This window comes from Astyanax mexicanus, chromosome 16 (genome assembly GCF_023375975.1).
Source record: "Astyanax mexicanus isolate ESR-SI-001 chromosome 16, AstMex3_surface, whole genome shotgun sequence".
NCBI lineage: Eukaryota > Metazoa > Chordata > Actinopteri > Characiformes > Acestrorhamphidae > Astyanax > Astyanax mexicanus.
Genome location: NC_064423.1, coordinates 22,933,572 through 22,955,452, shown reverse-complemented (window position 1 = coordinate 22,955,452; position 21,881 = coordinate 22,933,572). Strand labels below are relative to the sequence as shown.

At 37.4% G+C, this 21,881-nt stretch overlaps 1 protein-coding gene across 3 annotated transcripts in view; it reads right to left on the bottom strand.

Moving 5' to 3' along the window:
• Positions 1-21,881, bottom strand: part of shdb (Src homology 2 domain containing transforming protein D, b) — a 41,261-nt gene that overhangs the window by 11,120 nt on the left and 8,260 nt on the right. For all 3 annotated transcript variants that reach the window (XM_007233272.4, XM_015601292.3, XM_007233273.4), the window contains exons 3-4: positions 19,581-19,731; positions 7,061-7,261 (exon numbers count right to left, since the gene is read on the bottom strand). In XM_007233272.4, the coding sequence (XP_007233334.2) occupies positions 7,061-7,261; positions 19,581-19,731 (352 nt within the window). The remainder of the gene's footprint in view (positions 1-7,060; positions 7,262-19,580; positions 19,732-21,881) is intronic.

Here is a 21,881-nt window from a genome sequence, read left to right as displayed (position 1 = left end):
ATGTCTTTCTTTTCCCTTTACTTCCTCTTCTGTCCAATGTGAAAAACAGCACAAGCTGCAGCATAAAACACTCTTAATAGGGTACAATACAATCTACTGTAAAAGCACAAACACACTTTTCACAGCAATTAGGCCAGAGTGCTGGGGCAATGCTGCTGCTTCTGCTGATGTTTGGAGGAAAACATAAGAGGGGGGGGGGATTTTAAAATGTTACTGCAAGAATTAATGGTACAAAAGAACACAGCTAAATATATTGTGCTTTCCTTATTCCATTACACATCATCTGTTTTAATCTGCGTCTCGTCTCTGTTGTTTATGCCTCTAAATCTCCCTCCTTCTCCCTCTCCAGCTAAAGTGAGACATTAGTCCTCCTTCACCTCCCTGTCACTCGTCCCCAGTGTGTGCCTGCAAGAGATGGAATTGCCAGAGACATGCCTTTTCATTAATGTCAGAGAGAGAGAGCAAGAGAGAGAGCAAAAGAGAGCAAAAGAGCACGAGAGAGATAGAGAGAGTGAATGAGTTAGGTAAAGAGTGAGACAGAGCAAGAAAGAGAGAGTGTGAGAGTGAAAGAGTGAGAGAGAGAGCGAGAGCAATTGGAGCTTGTCTTCTTTACCATGAGCATACTTCTAGCAGCCTGAATCCAGCACACACACACACACACACACTTCAAGAACTTCATGCCAGGCTACATTCTTCACACTCGGAGAGAAAAGGTCATTTAAGAGATTTAAGATTAAGAAGATCCAAGTATCACTAGTCTATTTTGGTTTATAAAAAACAAACAATGCATATTTTTAATGCATTGGATGATGTTATTCTTTTCAAACACAATTTAGAAGAGCTAATTAACCCACCCGCTCTCTGAACGCAGAGTACCAGCGTGTAGTTTCAGGCTCAATGCGGATTAGCTGCAATGCTAGCTAACAGCTGAACTCAGCCAGGTTTACCTGTAATGCTAATAAACACAGCGGCTGGCCTCAACAGTGTCAGGGAGGCTTAGAAATCAGCAGCTGGATTTCTGATATCAGAATGATGATATTGCGCTGGTCAAAAAGTCCTGCTATTTGATATATATGTATTATATCTTTACTTTACTCAAGTCAGAACACCGGAAACCGTTATGGAAACATGTGACACAATATAGGTTCATTGTTATTTACAACGTTTTTAGAGCGTTCACACATAAAATTCTCAGTTAGACAAACACTAACATTATGGAAGCATCAAAGTCACATTCCCAAAAGTACAAATTAAAGCACTGACAAGTGATGTTGCCGTGACGTTACCAGAACATTTAGACATGTTTAAAAAGCGGGTATATGTATATATGTGTATATAGAATATAGAAAACTTGATCTTAACAGTAATGCTCAAACAACATTCTACTAACCAATATTTATTGTGATAAATATTGATATCGAATTACTGTCCATCCCTACCTCTAATGATAATGTCAGCCACTGCGTCATGACTAGGCAGCCAATGTGCTTTCGGCATGCCCAGCATCATGATAGGTGTTAATATATTGTATGATGTATATTGTATTGCAAGACCTTCTTTAAATTCAACTTTTGGGAAAACATAGTATAGATAATAGTATCATATAATCATAGTATAAAATTCAACATCAAATGCAAAAAAAAAATAAGGAATGCATCGACTATTTGGAATATTGGTGGAAAATTACAAAATACAGAATAATATATTCAAAACAATGACTTTAGTTTATAGCCATATTTTAGTGTTTTAAGGAGAAATTGATTATTTTAACTGCGAAAAAAACGTGTTCGTATTTAGCGTTTGGCCAATGGTTTCATTTCAGTGCACATCTACATTTTATGCAATAACTTTTTTTAAGCATCAGCATCAGAACAGGAGGTTTGTGTGGTCAGGGTTTGAACACAACACACAATGAAACACTGTCTGCCATCAATCTTTACATGTTACCTATTAAATTATTCATTTACATCAACACGATGTTTCTGAGAATTCAAATAGTATTGCAAAACATAATTTAGAGATACTCTGATATCACTATTTTTTTTAGCTCTCATACAATGCACTGGAAGAAAATCTGCCTCGTCTGAGCAGACTCAGACATAATAGAGAAAGTGTGGACAATGTCTAGATCTCCCTCAGTCTCTCACACACACACAGACACACACCCTCCTTTCCTGGTCTCTCTGTAATCAGCCCTGTTGAGTGTGTGGAGGGGTGTGATGTGTAGGTGAAGAAAAGAGAGGTGCAGAAGGAGGAGGGGTGATGATGAAGAGGAAAAGTGTGTTTGTGTGTGTGTGTGTATGTGTGTGTGTGTGTGTCTGTGTGGAGTCAACAGATGAAGCTGCCCCCCTCGGCACCCTGCAGTGGTTTATCAGACAAAGTGTGTCAGCCATGCAGAAAGAGGGCGAGAGAGAGCGCAAGACAGAGACAATTACATAAAGAGATATGTACTGAAGACACAGAGATAGAGACACACACACACAGATAAAGAAATACACACATATGTGAAAGTGCACACACTCCACACACTCCAAATTATGTTCATTAAATGTTATATCCTTCATAGAAAAGCAATGATAATAGAATGGGATATTCTATATAGAAAGCAGAACATAAGCTTAGAGTCACCATGCTCAGTCCCAGGCATGAACTAGAGGTTTGACATTTGTGTGCTTTGGCAACATTGTTTTTTTAAAACAGTCATGCTAATAAAGCCAATTTGAATTAAATTAAATTGAATTGAATAAAGGTGTATAAGTGCCGTTTGCAGTTTGTAGCTATCCCTCTTAATATCAGGACCTGTTCTCACTAATGCTCTTGTGGCTGAATTAGGGATAAACCACTGGTTTTATATGAATTTACATTGCAGTGATTTAGTTTTTAAACATATTTTTAATATTCCAGCATCACTCAGAACCCATCTGAATGAGGAAACTACAGACATGATACAAAGACATATTAAGCACCAGAATTTATTTTATTATCTAAATCAGAGAATAACCCAGTTAGCATTTAAGTAATGCTAGCTAGAGCTGCAACTAATGATTATTTTGATTATCAATTAATCTGTTGATTGTGTTTTGATTATAAAAAGGACATAAAACAACATTTGATTTCAGCATGTTATTTAATAAACCAAACTTTATCATTGTGCTAATGTTATAATTGTATAAGGAACACACAACCTACCATTATTAAAATTACTAGTGTTTACATGAAGAATTAACTCAAGATTTACATACATTTTATTATTAAATTATTTAAAACAGTGTATGACACTTCCACACTTCCACACAACATTAGAGAAAATACCTTGAAAAAATGTATTATTTCAAAATGTTGTTTTTTCTTTTACTCTGAATGTAGCTAACTGCTGCTGCATTTAAGGTGGAAGGGAGAACTCACTAACACAGATTTTAAAAAAAAATCTAGAAGGCTCTACTAACACTGAGTGCGGGGAAAAAAATAGAACTTGTGGCCAACATTAGCTAAAAGCTATTGCTTGTTATGGAACTGCATGTCGAGCTGCTACTTTTAAGGTGGAAGAGAAAACTCTGAAGAAAAGGCTAATGCTAACTTGTTTGCTAAACATGAGTAAGATATAAAATGTACTAAGAATGATATATATCTTGTTTAACTATTTTAGCAGGCTCTAGGAACACTAAGTTAGTTGCCAACTATTTTAATAAATCGATTTTAAATGATTTAATAGATTAGTTGCGGCCCTACTGTTAGCATCACAGCTAACCTATTTTGCTATTTTATGCTTCATAATAGGAGAAAAGAGTCCTTGCTTCAGAAAGATATAAACTAACAACTAATAACGGACATCTAGGTTGTTTATTTTCTTTGGACTTTGAATATATGGTCAAATATATAAACTCTGTTTATATTTAAATCTTAAATGAAGACATATTTGAGTTGCCTAAAATCTCCTTAAAAAATATGGTCTGGTATTTTTTGTAATTATTATGCAAATATAAGGTACATCAAACTAACAAAAATTGGCTTAGGATTCATAAAGTAATATATAATATATAAGATATACAGAACACTATATATACTGTAGACAGACACCACAGGCAGTGGCTTTCATACGGCTATGGAATTAGATCAGATTAACCAAATTTAAGAAATATATTATAAAAGACATTTTGGCCATTTCGTTCAAACCCTCACAGAAATCTTCTAACATCTACTCCTAAGCCTCCCCAGAAGAGTAAAGGCTGTTGCTGCAGCAACTGCTTACTAATTGATGTAGATTAAGTGTAGACAAACAGACAGAAAGAGACTGACAGAGATAGAGATGAGCAGATAGTGAGACATAAATGAAATGACAGCAGAAAGAGATCAATATGTCACCTCTCAGCTGCAACACACATCTTTTTTCACACATTTTCACACATCTTATCTCTGACACACAGAAAAACACCAATTTAATAGTCTTTATTTTCCACACACACACAAACACGCACACACACAAAATCTCTCCCTCTCTCTCTCCCACAGAGGTCGTCATTAATTCTCCTCTCACTGTGTGTGCCTGAGTGTTTTAGGGGGGCTTCAGCCCTTTAGCCCACCCTCCATCACTCCCCCAGCAGGGTCACAGCAGATATGCAGCACTATTAGTTCCTGTCAGGCTCTAAAGCTGCCTAATGCAACACACAGACATACATTACACACAGTTACCTCTGCGGATTGCCCATAAAACATGAGAAAGCTTTTCAAATAATATACATTGGATTCAGAGCTGAAACACAAACAGCATCTGTGCCCCCCCCCCCCCCCCAACCCAAGCACTTGATTAGAAGAGTGTGAGGCTGTAAATTAGCAAAAGTGCCAGCACCACTCCTGTAAACCAGCGCATCTCCAACATCCCACTCAATTTATCAATCTCACTTCATCTCTGCCAGCCTCTTCCTGTAATACTGTGACTAATGCAATTCTGCTGTGCTTTATGGCTGTTGCAAGAACTGCAGGAGGTGGCCACTTTAGAGACAGAGATGTGTGAGAGAGGACAGAGCAAACATGATGTATTGTTTTATTCATTATTGTGTTGATAATGAATTTAACACAAGCTTGAGACATAAGCTAAAAAAAACTGACAAAACCTCAAACATCTTCTTACCCATAGCCAGACTATAGGAACTAGTATAACTTGTTACCCTAAAACTTAAAGGTGCATTAAGTGATTCCTTAAGATTGCCACATATATATATTTTTTTTAATAGAGATGTGTTTTTTTCTGTTTTACACTCACACATTTCTATGATGTAAATTGTTATTTTATGGCATTCCTTAAATAATCATTTAAAGTACCTTTAATTTTAAGAGTGTAGTAAATGTACTATTTTGTCTACTTTTTGTAGTGTAGTGTAGAGGTGTAACAGTACATGTATTCATCCACTCATTATATGGTTACTAGGGTTCAAATGTAATGATTCCTTGCTGGCAGTCATGTGGCAAATATATGGTACGCAATAAGCCAAAAATGTTTAATGTGGAACTAAATTTCACAAGCGCATTTTTTTTTAAACATGACCTCTTAAACCCAATTAACTGCATGTAAGCTCACAATGTCAGTTTCAACGTTCCTAAAATGGAATCCTGTGGGACTCCACAGAGTCTGTTAGGCTAATCGGCTATAAGATAGTTGTCACTTTAAGATTAATGACTGAATCATTAACCTAAGTTTAAGGGGTCAAGCTGTAAGTCATTAGCAGCTACCTATGATCTATGTGGTGCAAAGAACACAAAGGGTTTTTATGGAATTAAGAATTAAAACAGATTGGGAATACAAAAATGAGACCCTAAATCTTAAAAGGGGAAAAAAAGAAAAAAATGAATTTAGGAAAAAATAATGCAAATTTAACTGGGCCCTAGATTAGCAAGTTAAGTTTTGATTTGCATGGTATTATAGGAATTGTAGTGGAATTACAAGTGTCATTGAATAAGGGTCATTCCACCAAATGGGTGCCATTTGCTTGTTGTAACTTTTTTTTTTTTTTTTTTTACTTTTTCTGAATCTAATAACACCTGCATTTATCTTTTGAAAACATCTACTGGTCAATCTTAGGCAGCTTTAGTTCATATTTTTTTACAAGGTTTCTAATCCAAAAATGGTTACAAAACTCGTGTGACATTTAAAAAGTCCACTAATTCCTTTGATTTTCTCTCAAGAAAGTCTTCATTTTAAATAAACGGTTGACTGCATGTTTAAATAATTGAACACTGTTGTTAATGGCACTCACTCCTGTTACTGGAACTCAGGAGTAACAGGAATTAAAGTAACAGGAAGGAGATTTTATCATAGAATTAGCAAAAGCATGAAAATTAGCTAAATGGCGGCTATGCAAATAGCACAAGGACGATGAGCACATTCTAGTGATTTTCCCAAAATGTGTATTTATATGTATTAAAAATAAACAAATAAGATCTAAGAATTAATTTAGGTAACAGGAATGAGTGTTGAGATTGACCTCCTCAGTCATAGTTACAATAAGATCAAATATACAGAAAAACTAATGAGGGAACTTTATTTTGGTCTTCCAGTGATCTTTAGAATAACTTCCTGTTGTAGATGTGACTTGTAGAATGTTCCAGATGTTTCAGATGGGCTAATGTGTAGCGGTAACAGGACTGAGTGAAACCCAGGGACACAACAAAAATGTGTATTTTAACCTAAATATTACGGATTTATTATAAAATTGTTATGTAAAGATATTTTACTTTAGTTAGGTCAATGCACAAGACACTATGCTTAATAATAAAATGTATTTTAAAGTTATTTTGTGTGCACATTTATACATGTAATGTCCTGGGGACAGAAATGACACCCGTTTGGTGAAATGGCCCATAACTATTTTTTTTTTGTTTCTTGATTAAAAATTAACATCATGTTTTATTGTTAGTCCAACTCTTAATTCAATTCATTAAAAGCATGGATGATAATAGATGAGAGCCTGTGTGGAAAAATAAAGTATAGAAAGCATGTTCTCTCATTAGCAGGCTTGGAGTCATTTTTTCTCTTTATCACTGGCCAGTTTTGGTCATAAAATACCTGCAAAAGCCTTCGAGATGTGGTCTTTCTTCCACTCCCAGGGCTGGTCATATTCGTCCGCTGGCCTCTCGTCGTCCTGTGGGAGCCTTCCTTCTCTGCCCTCCTCAGCCGGCTCCGTGGGTCCGGACCCCTGCTCCTCGTACGGAGTATCATACAGCTGAACCTCCCCTCTGCCCCGGCCTCCAGCTCGCCTCTGCAGCTCTGAGACAACACATTCATCACATTAGACTTTTTTTCCCCCCACACAGTACAGGGTTTCTCAGGCAAGTCACAATTTTTCTCTAACAAATTAATTAATAAGGGGTGGGGAGGAGAGAGCATAGCCAACTGTGCTCTCTCTCTCGGACTTCGGCTGCTGATGGCACGCAGCATGACCCAGGGTTCGAACCAGCGATCCTTGAATTAATAGTGGTCAGCTAGACCACCCATGCATGCTCCTTTAATTTAAAAGTGTATTTATTATTATGAATATTTTATGCATGCACAATACAGCACAAATAACATGTAACAGAATATAAAAAAGGAAACAAAATTGTGCAAAAGTACAAAAGCCACTAGATGGCAGGGCTAGAGCTTGTTCTAGGCACTTCCTCAATTTAACTTATTTTAGACACAGTTTGCGTTCAGAGAAAAACAACAACAATAAAATATAACAACACATTTTGTCAATAACAGACCATTGGACCATACCGCGTTGGGAGTTCATTTTTATAACATATATATATTTTTTTATACGTTATATATTTTTATTGATTTTCCAGACTGTGACATGACAGAGAAAATAAGTACAGGCTGCCAGCACCAAATAATAACAAGTAGACTTCAGGTCTAAAGTCATATTCCTTTAATAGCATGGATGGAAAAAAATAAGCATGAAAAAAAAGAGAGAGACTGGGGCTGATCTAGGGTTCTTTGTTACTAATTGCCATTATCTGTAGTCAAGCATTCATGTAATTTTGCCAATGACTTTTTTACTATTAGCTTTTCAATGATGCTAATGTATATAAGAACCTAAGTAATGAAGCAACACATCTACAATATGATATTTTCCATATAGTATCAAAAAGCACTTCACCACTGATTAATTGAGAAGGTAGGCACATCACTGTAAAAATCTACAATCACAAAACACCTTCATTAAAGTCTAAAAAAAAAAAAAAAAAAGCCTGATTTGTTTTGTTTTTCTTTCCCATTTTCTCCCAATTAAGCTAGACCAATTGTTCCACCCATTTAGATACTACTTAGCTGTATATCTCCCATCACGACATCAGGAAAGTGAAGACTAGCACATGCCTCCTGACACGTGAGGTCAGCCACCTCACACGTGAGGTCAGCCACCTCCTCTTTTTGAACTGCTGCTGAAGCAGCATTGCCGATAGTGCTGGGCGATATAGGAAAAAATCATATATCACGATATGGAATTTTTTATATCACGATTATGATATATATCATGACATACCACATTTAAGTATGTTTTCAGTTATTCTTCGAAAAATATGACAAAATAATATCACTGCTTACTTTTTTCCAACTTTATTTCAAAGTGACATTAAATCAAACTTTCACAAATGAGAATTACTACCTTTTAGTGCAGCAATATATATGTATCAAATGAAAACAGATGAGGTAGATGCAGTAGCTAATTTCTTTCAAAAGAACCATGCGTCTACATTGTTCAGCTCTCATGAGTTTAATAACGTAAAGCATGCCCGCGCGTGTCCATCAAATAACGCAAAGCAGCATCATGTCTCAAAACCACAGCTTTTTGTGCGAAGATTACTTTATTATCACTTATATAAACCGAGTTTATGCAAAGTGACCACGCCAATTCATTTAATCAAAGCCTACTTTATATATTTGCATGAATAATTGATGAAATTACTGTAGAAACGATATTTATCGTCATATCGCACAGCACTAATTGCCGAGTAGCATCACAGCGTGCTTGGATGAAAGTGCAGCGACTCGGATCCAATACATCAGCTCACAGACGCCTTGTGCTGAGCAACATCACCCTTTGGAGTGATGTGGGAAGAGAGGCCATTTACCCACCCAGAGAGAGCAAGGCCAATAGTGCTCTCTCAGGGTCCGGCAGCTGATGGGAAGCTGCATGACCAGGATTCGAACTACCAATCTCCCGATCATAGTGGCAGCACTTTAGATTGCTCTGATCAGTCTTAGTTCTTAATATGGCATATGGCTGCAATTGGATTACTGATACAAGTTCCAGGCTGAATTCTACAAAGTATAGAGCTATAGTTTCTGCTCAGATTCAGTCAAAATCAGCAAAACAGATGTTTCTGGTTCCATATATGAAACTATGGAGTGTGAAATGTTAAATGCCTGCAATTAAACTTAAATAAAATGTTCCATCCATCTAGCACCTGCTATGGCCAGACAGAGGAGACATTCCATTCTGCTTTGCCATGAGCGCTCTGGCCAGTGTTTAGCCTCACTCACAATAGAACACCTAACCACTTATACAGATGTGGCTTTTGCCAAGTTGCTATTCCCCTGAGAAAACTTAGGATCTTTAGGATTAATTTACATACAGCTATCCCATGAGCTTTGGCCTTACATAGTGTATAACAAAATACACAGTTTGAAATAAAAAAACAAAACAAATTAAAGGTCACATCTGTGTAACTGAATGGAAATAACCAAACCAAATAATTTGATTAAGCACAGATTGACTACTGCTTAAAAATATATATTATTGTATTCAATTTTACAAATATGTAATTTGTGTAGTTACACGCTAGATTCATTGAAATGTGGAGGCATGGGGTTTAAGTAACTACAGTTTATTCCGTTTAAAAAAAAAGGAAACAATATTCTGTCCTACTACATCCATATAAAAAACAACAACAACAGAATGCTCCCACAGCTGCAGGGCAAGCAGTAGCATTTATTCATTAGAATGGATGGAGACAGGTTGCGAGGAGAAAAACAAGACGTAACGTGAAATCGATATGTTTCCTGCATCGCCCAGCTGGGCTCCCTCGCCGGGAGACATTAATTATGAAAATGTGTGCTGAGGAGTGGCGGGGCACACATTTGAGGGGGAGACAAATTGTGTTTGCACAGCTTGGCAGAGGCTCAAGATTTCATATGGAGAAGGCTTAACACAATCCTTGTGATAGACATTGAGATCGAAAGAGAGAGAAAGAGAGACAGAAAGAAAGAAGGGAGACAACAACATCAGGAAAGATACAGGCATCACCCCTAGTGCCCAATTTTAATATCTCATCTCACAAACAGTCATCTGCAGTCATCTCCATCTCTATACCCCATACCACTCAACAGCTGGGAGCCAATCATCTTAAGAAGGAAAAAAAAAATTAAAGTGCCTTTCAACACTGATGAGGTTGATACCGATGCATTACACCAATACAAAACACAATTCACATTAAACTGTGAGAGAATTTACAAGAGGAGGAGATGAAAGCTTCCTGTTTTGACCCCTAGGTCGCTTTCTGTGGGGTTAATCTGAAACAGCAAAGCACTCAAGATCACAACAGATACAAACTGATAGTGTGAGAGTAAGAGAATGGCATCAATACAATGGCGTCACAGAACAGTGTTTCTTAGGCTTTGTTCAAACCACATGTAAGTGTGGCCCGAATCTGATATTTTGCGTCATATGGCACATGTGTGGCAGTATTTTATTTATTTTTTTATATAAAAAAAAAACAAACAAAAAAAAAACACACTGAATCTAATCTTTGAAATTCCAATTCTGATATTTGCCATTGCAATTTGAGCCACTTCAATATGTGGTATTGAAATTTTATACAAATCTGATTCATGGCAATCCGCCTCTGTCTAAACACCAGATCAGAATTCATGCAACTCTTATGTCAAAGAGACAAAAAGAAAAACATACCGTATTTTTCGGACTATAAGGCGCACCGTATTATAAGACGCACTATCAAAGAACGCCTATTTTCTGCTATTTTTCCATACATAGGGCGCATCGCATTATAAGGCGCGTTAAGTGACACTAGAAAGGGTGCCTATATCAAAGTCAACAGGGGTGGCGCCATGTTTCCCTTCCCCCACCGGGGGTGGTCGCTTGCCGGTGGAGCGTCTCAGTATATATAAATCTAGCTCTTTCAAAGTCAAACGAGTGCTGGATATTAATCTACACAGATTCCTCTCCTGAAAACTGTTTATTTGGGTGAGTAACGTGCTTCAGTTTATTTACAGTAAGCTTAGATTTCCAGATGTCCACTAAGGCTTGCTGCACCAGCGTTAGCATAGCTATCCGCTAGCACGCTAGCTAGTCACCTAAACTAGTAAAGTTAACCCAAACTTAAACGACAGCGTTACACTGAGTAATCCTGCGTGTTCTGGTAAGACAGTGAGATATTAGCTAGCGATTCGTCCCCCGTAGCTTGTTTTAACACTGTAAACAAGCAGATTACAGGCTGATAAAACTCACCTCTGAGAGAGTTAGCGCTTAGCATCTAGCTAATGCTAGCCAGGCAAAGCAGCACAGACTTACAGGCCGATAACTCACCTCTGAACGGTGAACGCTTAGCGATTAGCATCTAACTCTAATAATACTGCTCCAGCAGTATTAAAAGTACTAAATTTAGATAATACTGATCTCTGAACAGTGAAAAAGCTAGCTAGCTTAGCGGTTAGCATCTAGCTAATGCTATTGCTGCTCTGCACGGAGTGTGTGTTTACTGCTCCTTACACCTGACGGGTAAAATTTAGATAATACTGATCTCTGAACAGTGAATAAGCTAGCTAATGCTATTTGCTGCTCCAGCCTCGGAGCTGCACGGCTCTGGACTCTGTATAGCACTGAAACTCTGTATAACGCTGCACGGAGTGTGTGTTTACTGCTCCTTACAACCTGACGAGTAAAATTTAGATAATACTGATCTCAGTGAATAAGCTAGCTAGCTTAGCGGTTAGCATCTAGCTAATGCTATTGCTGCTCAGCCTCGGAGCTGCACGGCTCTGGACTCTGTATAGCACTGAAACTCTCTATAACGCTGCACGGAGTGTGTGTTTACTGCTCCTTACAACCTGACGAGTAAAATCCATACAAAAGGCGCACCGTATTATAAGACGCACTGTCAATTTTTGTGAAAATTAAAAGTTTTTAAGTGCGCCTTATAGTCCGAAAAATACGGTAAGTAAAATGTGAATTTAATGTGAGAAAACAGGAAATAGGAAAACTAGGTAACAGAGCTCTGATATAGTCATATTGATGCCTAACGAATCGGCTGATTGAGGTTCGAGATCACGGCTGCAGCATGAAAGGAAATCCAAACTAAACACCAAACTGTATTCGAATAACATGTCCTTTTTTCAATATCCTTCTGTGATAAGCCCAGCTATCAGCTTGAACTCATTCATGGCTATTGAGATTCTTGCAAGGATTAAAGCGAAACTTAATGTGAAGCATTGCTGTTTAGTGCATGCGTGTCACTTACACACCACAAACCGTTCAGACAGTTGTTAGATATGGGTCTCATTAAAAAGTCTGAGTAAACACCCTAAAATAACATAACATTTGGTCATAAAATCAGATTTGGAACACTTTTACTTTGATTGTGTCTCAATGTTTCTTGTTTTTTAAGGGGTGGGGTTGTGCACTGTGGTGCTCACATCTCAAAGTTTCTTGTTTGTTGATGGATAGGAGGTGCCCAGCGGTGCTCTCGGCTCAATGTTTCTTGTTTGTTGGTGGGCCTGTGTTTTTTTTCCCCCCACCCGTTTTTAGAGAGCCGTGTAAAATTTTGTGAGCGTCCCATCCTGTGGCAATCTTAGATGCACATGAATGAATGAGCTATTTTTGGCAAAGAGCCGAAATTTCTTGAAAACACTTAAAACACCCTAACTAGTTCTGAAACAAAATTCTTAAGATACACACTAAAATGACAAACATTGTTGAGAAAAGACAGGGCTCACAATCTCATGAAGCATACCACAACAATTGTCAAACTTGGTGAAGGAATTCCTCCTATGGTACAGAGATGTATTGAGGCCAAAGGAATTGGGTCACTTGTGTTTACTGATAATGGGACTGGTGATAGAAGTGTCAGGATGGATTATAAAGTGAATGGAGCTATACTTTGTGGGCAAATTCAGCCATTCATGCAGAGAATTTGTTGAGTAAAAGTGTCTGAAAAGCAAGACTATAGTATTTATAAACAGCTTATATCATCGTAAGAGCCATGATGTATTGCACAGTGATAATGCTTTACTGTAAATGACAGTATTTGGGAATGATATTTTATAACAGTGATATAAACAGAATCATAACGTCATTTACTTAATAAAAACAACTTATGTCATGTGATTATTGCCTGTTTTAAGCTTTAAAGTTTTACATACTCAGTTGTTGCTTGAACATCACAACACTAATTTAAACCACAATGTTATGTTCTTATGCTTGCATGTGTTGTGAAGTCCCTATGGACTTAACAGGACTGCAAAACGAGCTGAGTGATACTGACAAATGATGCATAATGATTATGATGAGTGGTGATTCTGGTCCCAAAAAAGGTGTTATGTTTGTATTAAGAAATGTACGAATGTGAAGAACCTTTTAAAAAGGTCTATAGAAATGTGGTCCTTACATATTTAAAGCTGATGTCTGTAAGTTTTGGGATCTAAGGCCCTCTCTGGTGATAGTCAGTAATTGCACTGAGCATGCGGAAGAATCATTTTAAACTGGGAAGGTGTGATGCGGATGAATCTGATTCCAGGTTATGTTCAGTCAGAGAGAGAGCGCGCTCAGTGAAAAACTTCACTTCAACTGCACACTTTGTTTTTACAATTAGTGAAGAAGCTACTGAGGTCTGAGTTTCCCCTTCTGAAGTCTCCATTGCTTCACCAGCCGCTCACGTTCAGTAAAACTGAGCCAGATCCTCTTTTAGAGGCTGTACATGTGACGTAAATACATACAGACATGTGACGTGGCCAGAAAACTCACGCTAAAAGCAACCTGACACCCCAGTTTTTAGAATGAATGTATTAGGCATAGCAGGGATGGTCATTCACACTGGTACCAATAAACATAATATGTTGTCCTTTCTTCACTCAGAAATGCTTCTGCTTTCAGTTTTAAAAACTAAATAATACAGACTGCACTTTAACACTCTTCAAACCTTCAAATCTTTATTAAAAGCATGATTATTTCATGCTATCATTCAAAGAAACATTTAAAACTACTTTATCAAAAGTCTACAAAACTTGGCACTAGATCCAGTTCAAAAGTATTGATTCAAATGTCGCATATATATTAAACATGAAATGCCTTCTAGAGCTGTGAAGAAGTTCGATGTTTGCCATATCGTCCACCTTCAGTCCTTCAGGTTACCGTAGTTCCAATTACGAGCTGGCAGGTAAACACCTCTAGATGTGAAATTTTTGACAGTGAAGATAAATCACCATGGAGGAGTGCTGGCAAAGTGACAGCGAGGGAAGGCCAGTCGAAAAAAAGAGGAGAAAAAAGAGGGGGGAAAAAAGATGGTGAAGGCCTGTGAACAGGGGCAAGGCAAACTTTAACCTTCAAACGTCTCTCTTGTGGTGGGCTCCCTAGCTGTCTCCATAGCGACAGAGGAGGCCTCAGGGGGACGGACCCCGAGGTGAGGGGGAGGGGGGGGGAAACGGCATGTTGACGCTAAGAGCCTCCGACAGGAGAGAAGGAGCCGAGACATTCCTCTCTACCTCAGCGCTAACACTTATTAACAGATAAGGAGAACACGCAGGGATGGAATCAGAGTGCAGACGTTAAGGGGCTTCAGGTGAGGGTGAAGCTGCTGACAGAAGCTCCAGTACGGAATATACAAATCCTGTTATCATGCAGAAAAGACTGAATTCTTTGCTTTTTAGTGTTTCTTTTTAGAGTTCAGCTTTACAGCCACTAAAACTGATGTTAATAAAAAGTCTTTAAATAATGAGACTAAAGTTTTCCAGAAAAAACCTACAGAAAAACAGAAAGTAGGACTTTGGGAATAATGTGCTAATAATAAAGTCGCACTACCCATCCATCCATCCATCCATCCATTCATCCACCCATACACCTATCTGCTTAACTATCAGTTTATCCATCTATCTCAGTCTATCAATCTCTTTCTCTTAATCCATCTACATCCATACTGCCCATCTACCTATCTATCCATCCATCCATATAACCACATGTCTGCCTAAGTATCCATCAGTCTTTCCATCTATCTGTCTATCTATCCATCTCTTTATCTCTCTATCTGCAGCCACACCACCCATCTACCAACCTATCCATCCATTTATATAACCACCTAATTACCTAACTATTCATCTGTCTAGCCATCCATCTATCTATCAATCTTGTTATCACTCTATTCATCTACATCCAACCCACCCACCTGTCTGATTATCCATCAACCTACCTATCCATCATCCATCCGTTCGCATATCCACCTATCTATTTGTCTGTCTGTCTGTCTGTCCATCCGTCTATCCATCGATACATCTATCAGTCTTTTTATCCATCCATATATCCATCCTTCAGTCAATTAATCCATCCACCTATCCATCCACCCATTGACACATTTACTCATCCATCTATCTATCCATCCATCCATCCATTCTTCTGTCTACTAGTCTATCTCTTTCCACCAATTTATCCATCTATCCATCCATCTATTTATTCATCCCCAACCCACCCATCCCTTTCTCTCTATCCATCTACATCCAACCCACTCACCTGTCCAATTATCTACCTACCTACCTATCTATCCATCCATCTATCTATCTGCCCATCCATCTAAGAGTGAAGTGTGCATTACATGCACTTATTCATGTTTTTAACAAAACCACTTCCACCGCACAAGTCAAGACATATCTGCTGAGTGATGTTTGCTTATTTAGATTCTGAGACACTGAAGCTAACATGATAGCAATCATTAGCATCACGTACACCATGGACCTAAATAATCACGCACTTGCCTCAAACCATGTCAAGTTGTCGAGATGTCAAGTAATCTCACTTGATAATGTGGTTCCTGATGCAGTACGGCAGCATTGTCTATATAAAAAACAGTAGCAGCATTAAAAATATTTCCTGTAGCCTGGGCTGTGCTATAGTTTTGCACATTATTTATAAATATGACTTTGTCACCAAACTATTGCTCTGAATATGAATATAGTAACACAGAAAAAATACAGGGTTCATTCAGTGAGGTTCAACACGTGGTAGTGGCCTTCAGCTACCACAAGAGGAGAACCCTGGTTAGTTAATAGTCAAAAAAAATAGAAATGTATGTTATTACTTATTTTAGAACATATTACTAATATCTCAGATATCATTTTGTTTATTCTTATACAACAGCAGCTTGATAAGTGTGTTGTAGGAACCTCAATAGTGACTGAAGTGACCCTTAACTCCACTCCAATCTGCAAGCAAACACTCCAGTGGGACCCTTCCACTGGGACACTTGTAGTAATAAATGGAGCATTTCAATTAGATTAGCCATTAATTATCCCAGCTCAGTGTTTTAGTGAGTTTCAGACAGCTGGTCTCTAGGTATAATACATGCATTTGATCTGGGGTCTGAGAGTTTAACCATTTCAATTATGATACAAACCCTAGTTTCTTTAGTCAGTCATAGGGTGATATGGCCAATGAACGGCTCTGCTAAAAAATGTACTAAATTTAATAAAACATGGGACCAATTTTTTGTATTCATAGAAAAGCTTACCTAGCTCACTATATGTCCATCATAGAATATACTTTGTATTGCCTGTTCGCAGAATATCAGACAAATTGTAAAATTGTACTCTAAATATATGTCAGTGTTTTTGTTTTGTATTTTATTTCCTCTTCCCCCTTTTTATTCTTTCCCCAATTTTCTTTCTTTATTTTTCTCTTTTACTCTTTATACACTGAGTTTACTGATAGCTATGGTGTTTAACCAATGTTTTATAATTTTATATATTATAATTCACATATATTATTATTAAACAAATTACAAAACAAATTTGGTAATATTATGTTGTATGATATGATACGATATAATATGGCATACCCCTAATCAATAGGAATATTTATTTAATTATTACAGGATTGACCTGATATTATTTTTGGACAACAAGGATTTCCTTCTTGCACTCTCAATCCTATTTGATCTCTTTATAGTGGTAGACATTGTACATTGACCTCAAATGTGGCAAGATCTTCCTAAAGATCTAGTGATTAATTATTCTTCTATCTTTTTAAATCTCATCCTAGACTAATCAACATCTACAAACTTCTTCCTGTAGTCCTCAGAGAGCTCTGTGGCTCTGATCTTAATGATCCCCCTCAATTCAACAATCAAGATAAAGCCAAACTGTGCCCTATTCACTCTTCCCTACAGTCAAAAATCCAGATCACTGTATAAAGCATTAATATAGAACAGAACAGAATCCTACAAGTTAAGAGCACAATTTCAGATGTCTCATTATGTGTGAAAGCATCACTGCAGTGTGACAGCAAATTGCATCATATCAACAATGTGAATATCTGTCGTCCTTAGTAAGCAGTGCATGAATCTTCAAATCAAGCAAAGCAATAGATTTGGGGTATTCCATGTATGACATCCGTTATAGACTCCTATATAAACCCAAAATTGATCTTTAACACGGTTGACAGATGTGCCAGCAGGGCAAACTCTCTAATACTCTCGAGACTGTTCTGCTGGTCCTGCCTCTCACTCTGTCTGACTGGTGGATTTGTGTGTCCGTCATTACGTGTAATTAGTGGATTCATTATGTTTTGTGTGAAACTGACCAATGGAACCTCACTAAGTATCACTAAAGATACGCCAATCACCTGAACCTGACAGAGAGGCTGTATTTTGCACAAATATAGGGATAACTTGGAGAATAATTAAGAAAAATACAAAGGTTCCATTTGAGGATGAGTAACTGTATTTACAAAACTTTATTTTCTTATATCTCAGTAAAACCTTTTTTTATAATCAGAACTCATGTTTTTCTGGTTTAGGACCAGATTAACTCTACACACTTGTTCTAGGTCACATGATACCTCATTATAAAGTGAACTGAGATAGTTCTGAACATTTTGATATGAAACATACAGGTATTATACAGCTCTGGGAAAAAATAAGAAAACACTTCAGTGGTTTTGCTATTTATAGGTATATGTTTGAGTAAAATGAACATTGTTGTTTTATTCTATAAACTACGCACAACATTTCTCCCAAGTTCCAAAGAAAAATTGTCATTTAGAGCATTTATTTGCAGAAAATGAGAAATGGCTGAAATAACATAAAAGATGTCAGACCTCAAATAACGCAAAGAAAACAAGTTCATATTTATAAATTTGGTGGAACAACCCTGGTTTTTAAATCACAGTTTTCATGCATCTTGGCATGTTCTCCTTCACCAGTCTTACACACTGCTTTTGGATGAATTTATGTCTCTCCTGGTGCAAAAAATTGGTGGCTTGAGATTATCCAGCATCTTCTTGATTATATTTCAGAGGTTTTTAATTTTTTTCAATTAAAATTAATGAAACATCATTTTAAGTGGTCTCTTAGTATTATTTTCTACAGCTGTAGTATAGGCAAGTGTCTTTGATGGCAAATTCAAGAAGAAAAATGCCCTTGAACCTTGAAGGTAAAATTGTATTTTTTTTAATTAAGAAATTGATTCAGTCATGTATATTCTCCGTACAGTAGTCTCATTCATAGCTGTAGTATAAATGGACTAAAAGACTGACAGGCTTGGATACACAGCAACACTGCGCCTAATGTGACTGGATGCCCTTCTATAACAGCTTAAACTGAGAATTTTCCTGACTGGAGAAAACTCGAACAAGGGAGAACACACACATACACACACTTACAGTCACTCTCTTGCACTCCCTCTCTTTCTCTCATTCTCTATCTATCTCAGCCAGACCCCCTAGAGGCATGGCAGATCACTCTACAATGAATGAGCAGACTCAGTAAATGAGTGTGAAAGACTGGCATGTAGACACTGAATGAAGACACTCAGTGCCAGACTAGAGAACATGAAAATTACATGAATATTAAACAGCTAAAGATTGAGAGATTATTTCTCTTCCGAAACTGAAATATGAAGGAATAAATGAGGAGCTTCCTGCTGTCTCAAGTGTCACTCTCTGACATTTTAAACAATTGCCCTAAATGAAGTCATTCGTTCAGTCATAATGGGTAGTGATTGTGTGTCATTGTGTCATTGACTCCTGATACTGTTTTGGCCTTAAAGGCACAACCTTCAGCACAGTTCAGTGAATTCCCTGTGCAAACACACCTGATTCAACTCAACATTTAGTTAGCAGGTTCACTGTGTGTATTTGAACAGGAAAGACACCAAACTGTGATAGACTGCAGCCCTGTATTACTGCAGGCCTCAAGAATTGGACACCTCCATCATAAGGTCAAAACAACTTGAGAGACAGATCAGTCAACAGCCTATTGTGCTGTCCTCCAGCAAACAGCAGCTCAAGAGGAAGCTTTATAGAAACTTTATAGAGTATTGTACTGACCAGTGATAACCCTCTGTGCTTCATAAGGCTCCATGTAGCCGTTATTCTCCGGGGTGGGGGGACCCTGGCGGTTTTCTGACTGCAGATCCTGGCGAGCGTCAAAGGGGTCCGAGTAGTCAGTGTCACCAATTGCTGGGGCTGATGGGACCACCTGAGACATAAAATACAATAGTTAGATATTAGACGGTGTGAAAAAAAGCATTCAAGAATCTGAACTGGAACATTTCATATAATATAACAACCTCTACTTCTGGAAAAGCTTTATACTAGTGAGTAGATTAAGCCTAGTGTGCGACCACACAGCAATTGAAAGAAAAATATCAAAAGAAGCATCTCTCTCTCTTTACTTTGTGGAAAAAAGTGAAACCTAAAGTAGCTGTTATCAAACCCATTAAAAGATGCTGAATGCATTCTTAAAGAAAAATCCCTAAAGATACCATGTAGAATATAAAAACAATATTCTATTTAGGGGTGGGCGATATGGACCTAAAATAATATCACAACATTTCATGGTATTTTCGTGATAACTATACACTTGCCGATATGACAAAACACTGAATTAAAAAATATATATGTATTTCAAGAAAACACTACTGCACCAAAATAAAAGATAAATTTTATTATTGCATATGATATATGGCACACCCATAAGTGAGATATTAAAAAATACAAGAATTGTATCAGATTTGTAACAGTAACAGTTAATAGTCCAGAATGTCTAGATACTAATAATGCACTCCAAATATCTCCATATATCCAGGACTGAAGTAAAATAAACGATACTGCTCAGATATAGTCTGTCTCTAGTAGAGATCTCTAGAATTACAGATATTAGTCCATCTGTTAGCCGACGATCACCCTGTTCTTCACTGATTAGTACCCTACAGGACGGACCACTGTATTCACAGTATGTGCGGAAAAGCATATTGATTAATAATCACATTATTAACCTTTGTGACAACTGACATGAACCTACACTCTCAAAAAATGACTTATTCAAAATGTACTTTTGCAATAGGTATGAAATTCTCTTTACTTAAAAATGTTTTTTTTAGGTTTTTGTGCCAGTCATTTTGGAGCATTTCTATTGGCTCCATTTTGAAGTTAAAAATAAAATAAATAAAACAATGGTGACTGGAGAATGTAGACTAGCTACTGCTAGTTTTAAATTATATACCTAAATAAAAATTGACAAAAAGGAGATGTCTGATGATTCCGTGTGGGTTGTGGCTGAGTATGTCTAGTTAATGAGGTGTTTAAAAACTTCAGCAGCACTGCTGTGTCTGATCCACTTGTACCATAACATGCATTTTGTCCATGCCATGATATACAGCTTAAGCGACCATTAAGAGACCACTTCAGTTTCTGAATCAGTTTCTCTGATTTTTCTATTTATGGTTATATGTTTGAGTAAAATGAACATTGTTGTTTTATTCTATAAACTACAGACAACATTTATAATATATAATATTATAATATTTATGAATAACAAAAAAGATGCAGAGCTTTTAGACCTCAAGTAATGCAAACAAAACAAGTTCATATATATATATATATATATATATATATATGTATGTTTTAAGAGTTCAAAAATCAACATTTGGTGGAATAATCCTGTTTTATAATCCTTTTGGATAACTTTATGCCACCCCAGGTGCAAAATTCAACAGTTCAGCCTGGTTTGAAGGCTTGTGATCATCCATCTTCCTCTTGATTATATTTTTTCAATTTGGTAAAATCAAAGACATTCCTTATTTTTAAATGGTTTCAAATTTTTTTCCAGAGCTGTATGTTTTGTATTAAAATATTTGGTGTCTCCCCTGTTCAGGGTAGACTTCCTACTAGATTTTGGATCATTGCTCTGAGGATTTAACTGCATTCTGTGATGAGTGATAAGTGTTAAAAGACTACATGTAGCTGTACAAACACTGCCCTGTGGTAAACAGCCGAAGCATAAATATGTTTGCTGCACTCTTCCAATACATTGTCCTTGAGGATGTCCAACACACATTCGGCCACGAGGCAGAAGGAGCCCGGTGGAAAGTGTTGATGAGAGCGTTAGAGGAGCATTTGTCTTTCAGCACAGTCGCAGAGAGTGGGTCCGCCGTCAGCTGGCACCCTGACAACTACAAAGGCAGCCATATGGTCTCCCAAACGAGCCCAGTGTGCTACAGGTTCAGAGGAGCCAGCATTCAGAATGCCGTCCCACAGCCGCAAACGTGCAACAACCTTCCACTGCCTGACAATGACACAATGGAAAAACCCAATCTGGCTTCGTTTAACCAATTGTTGATAACCGCT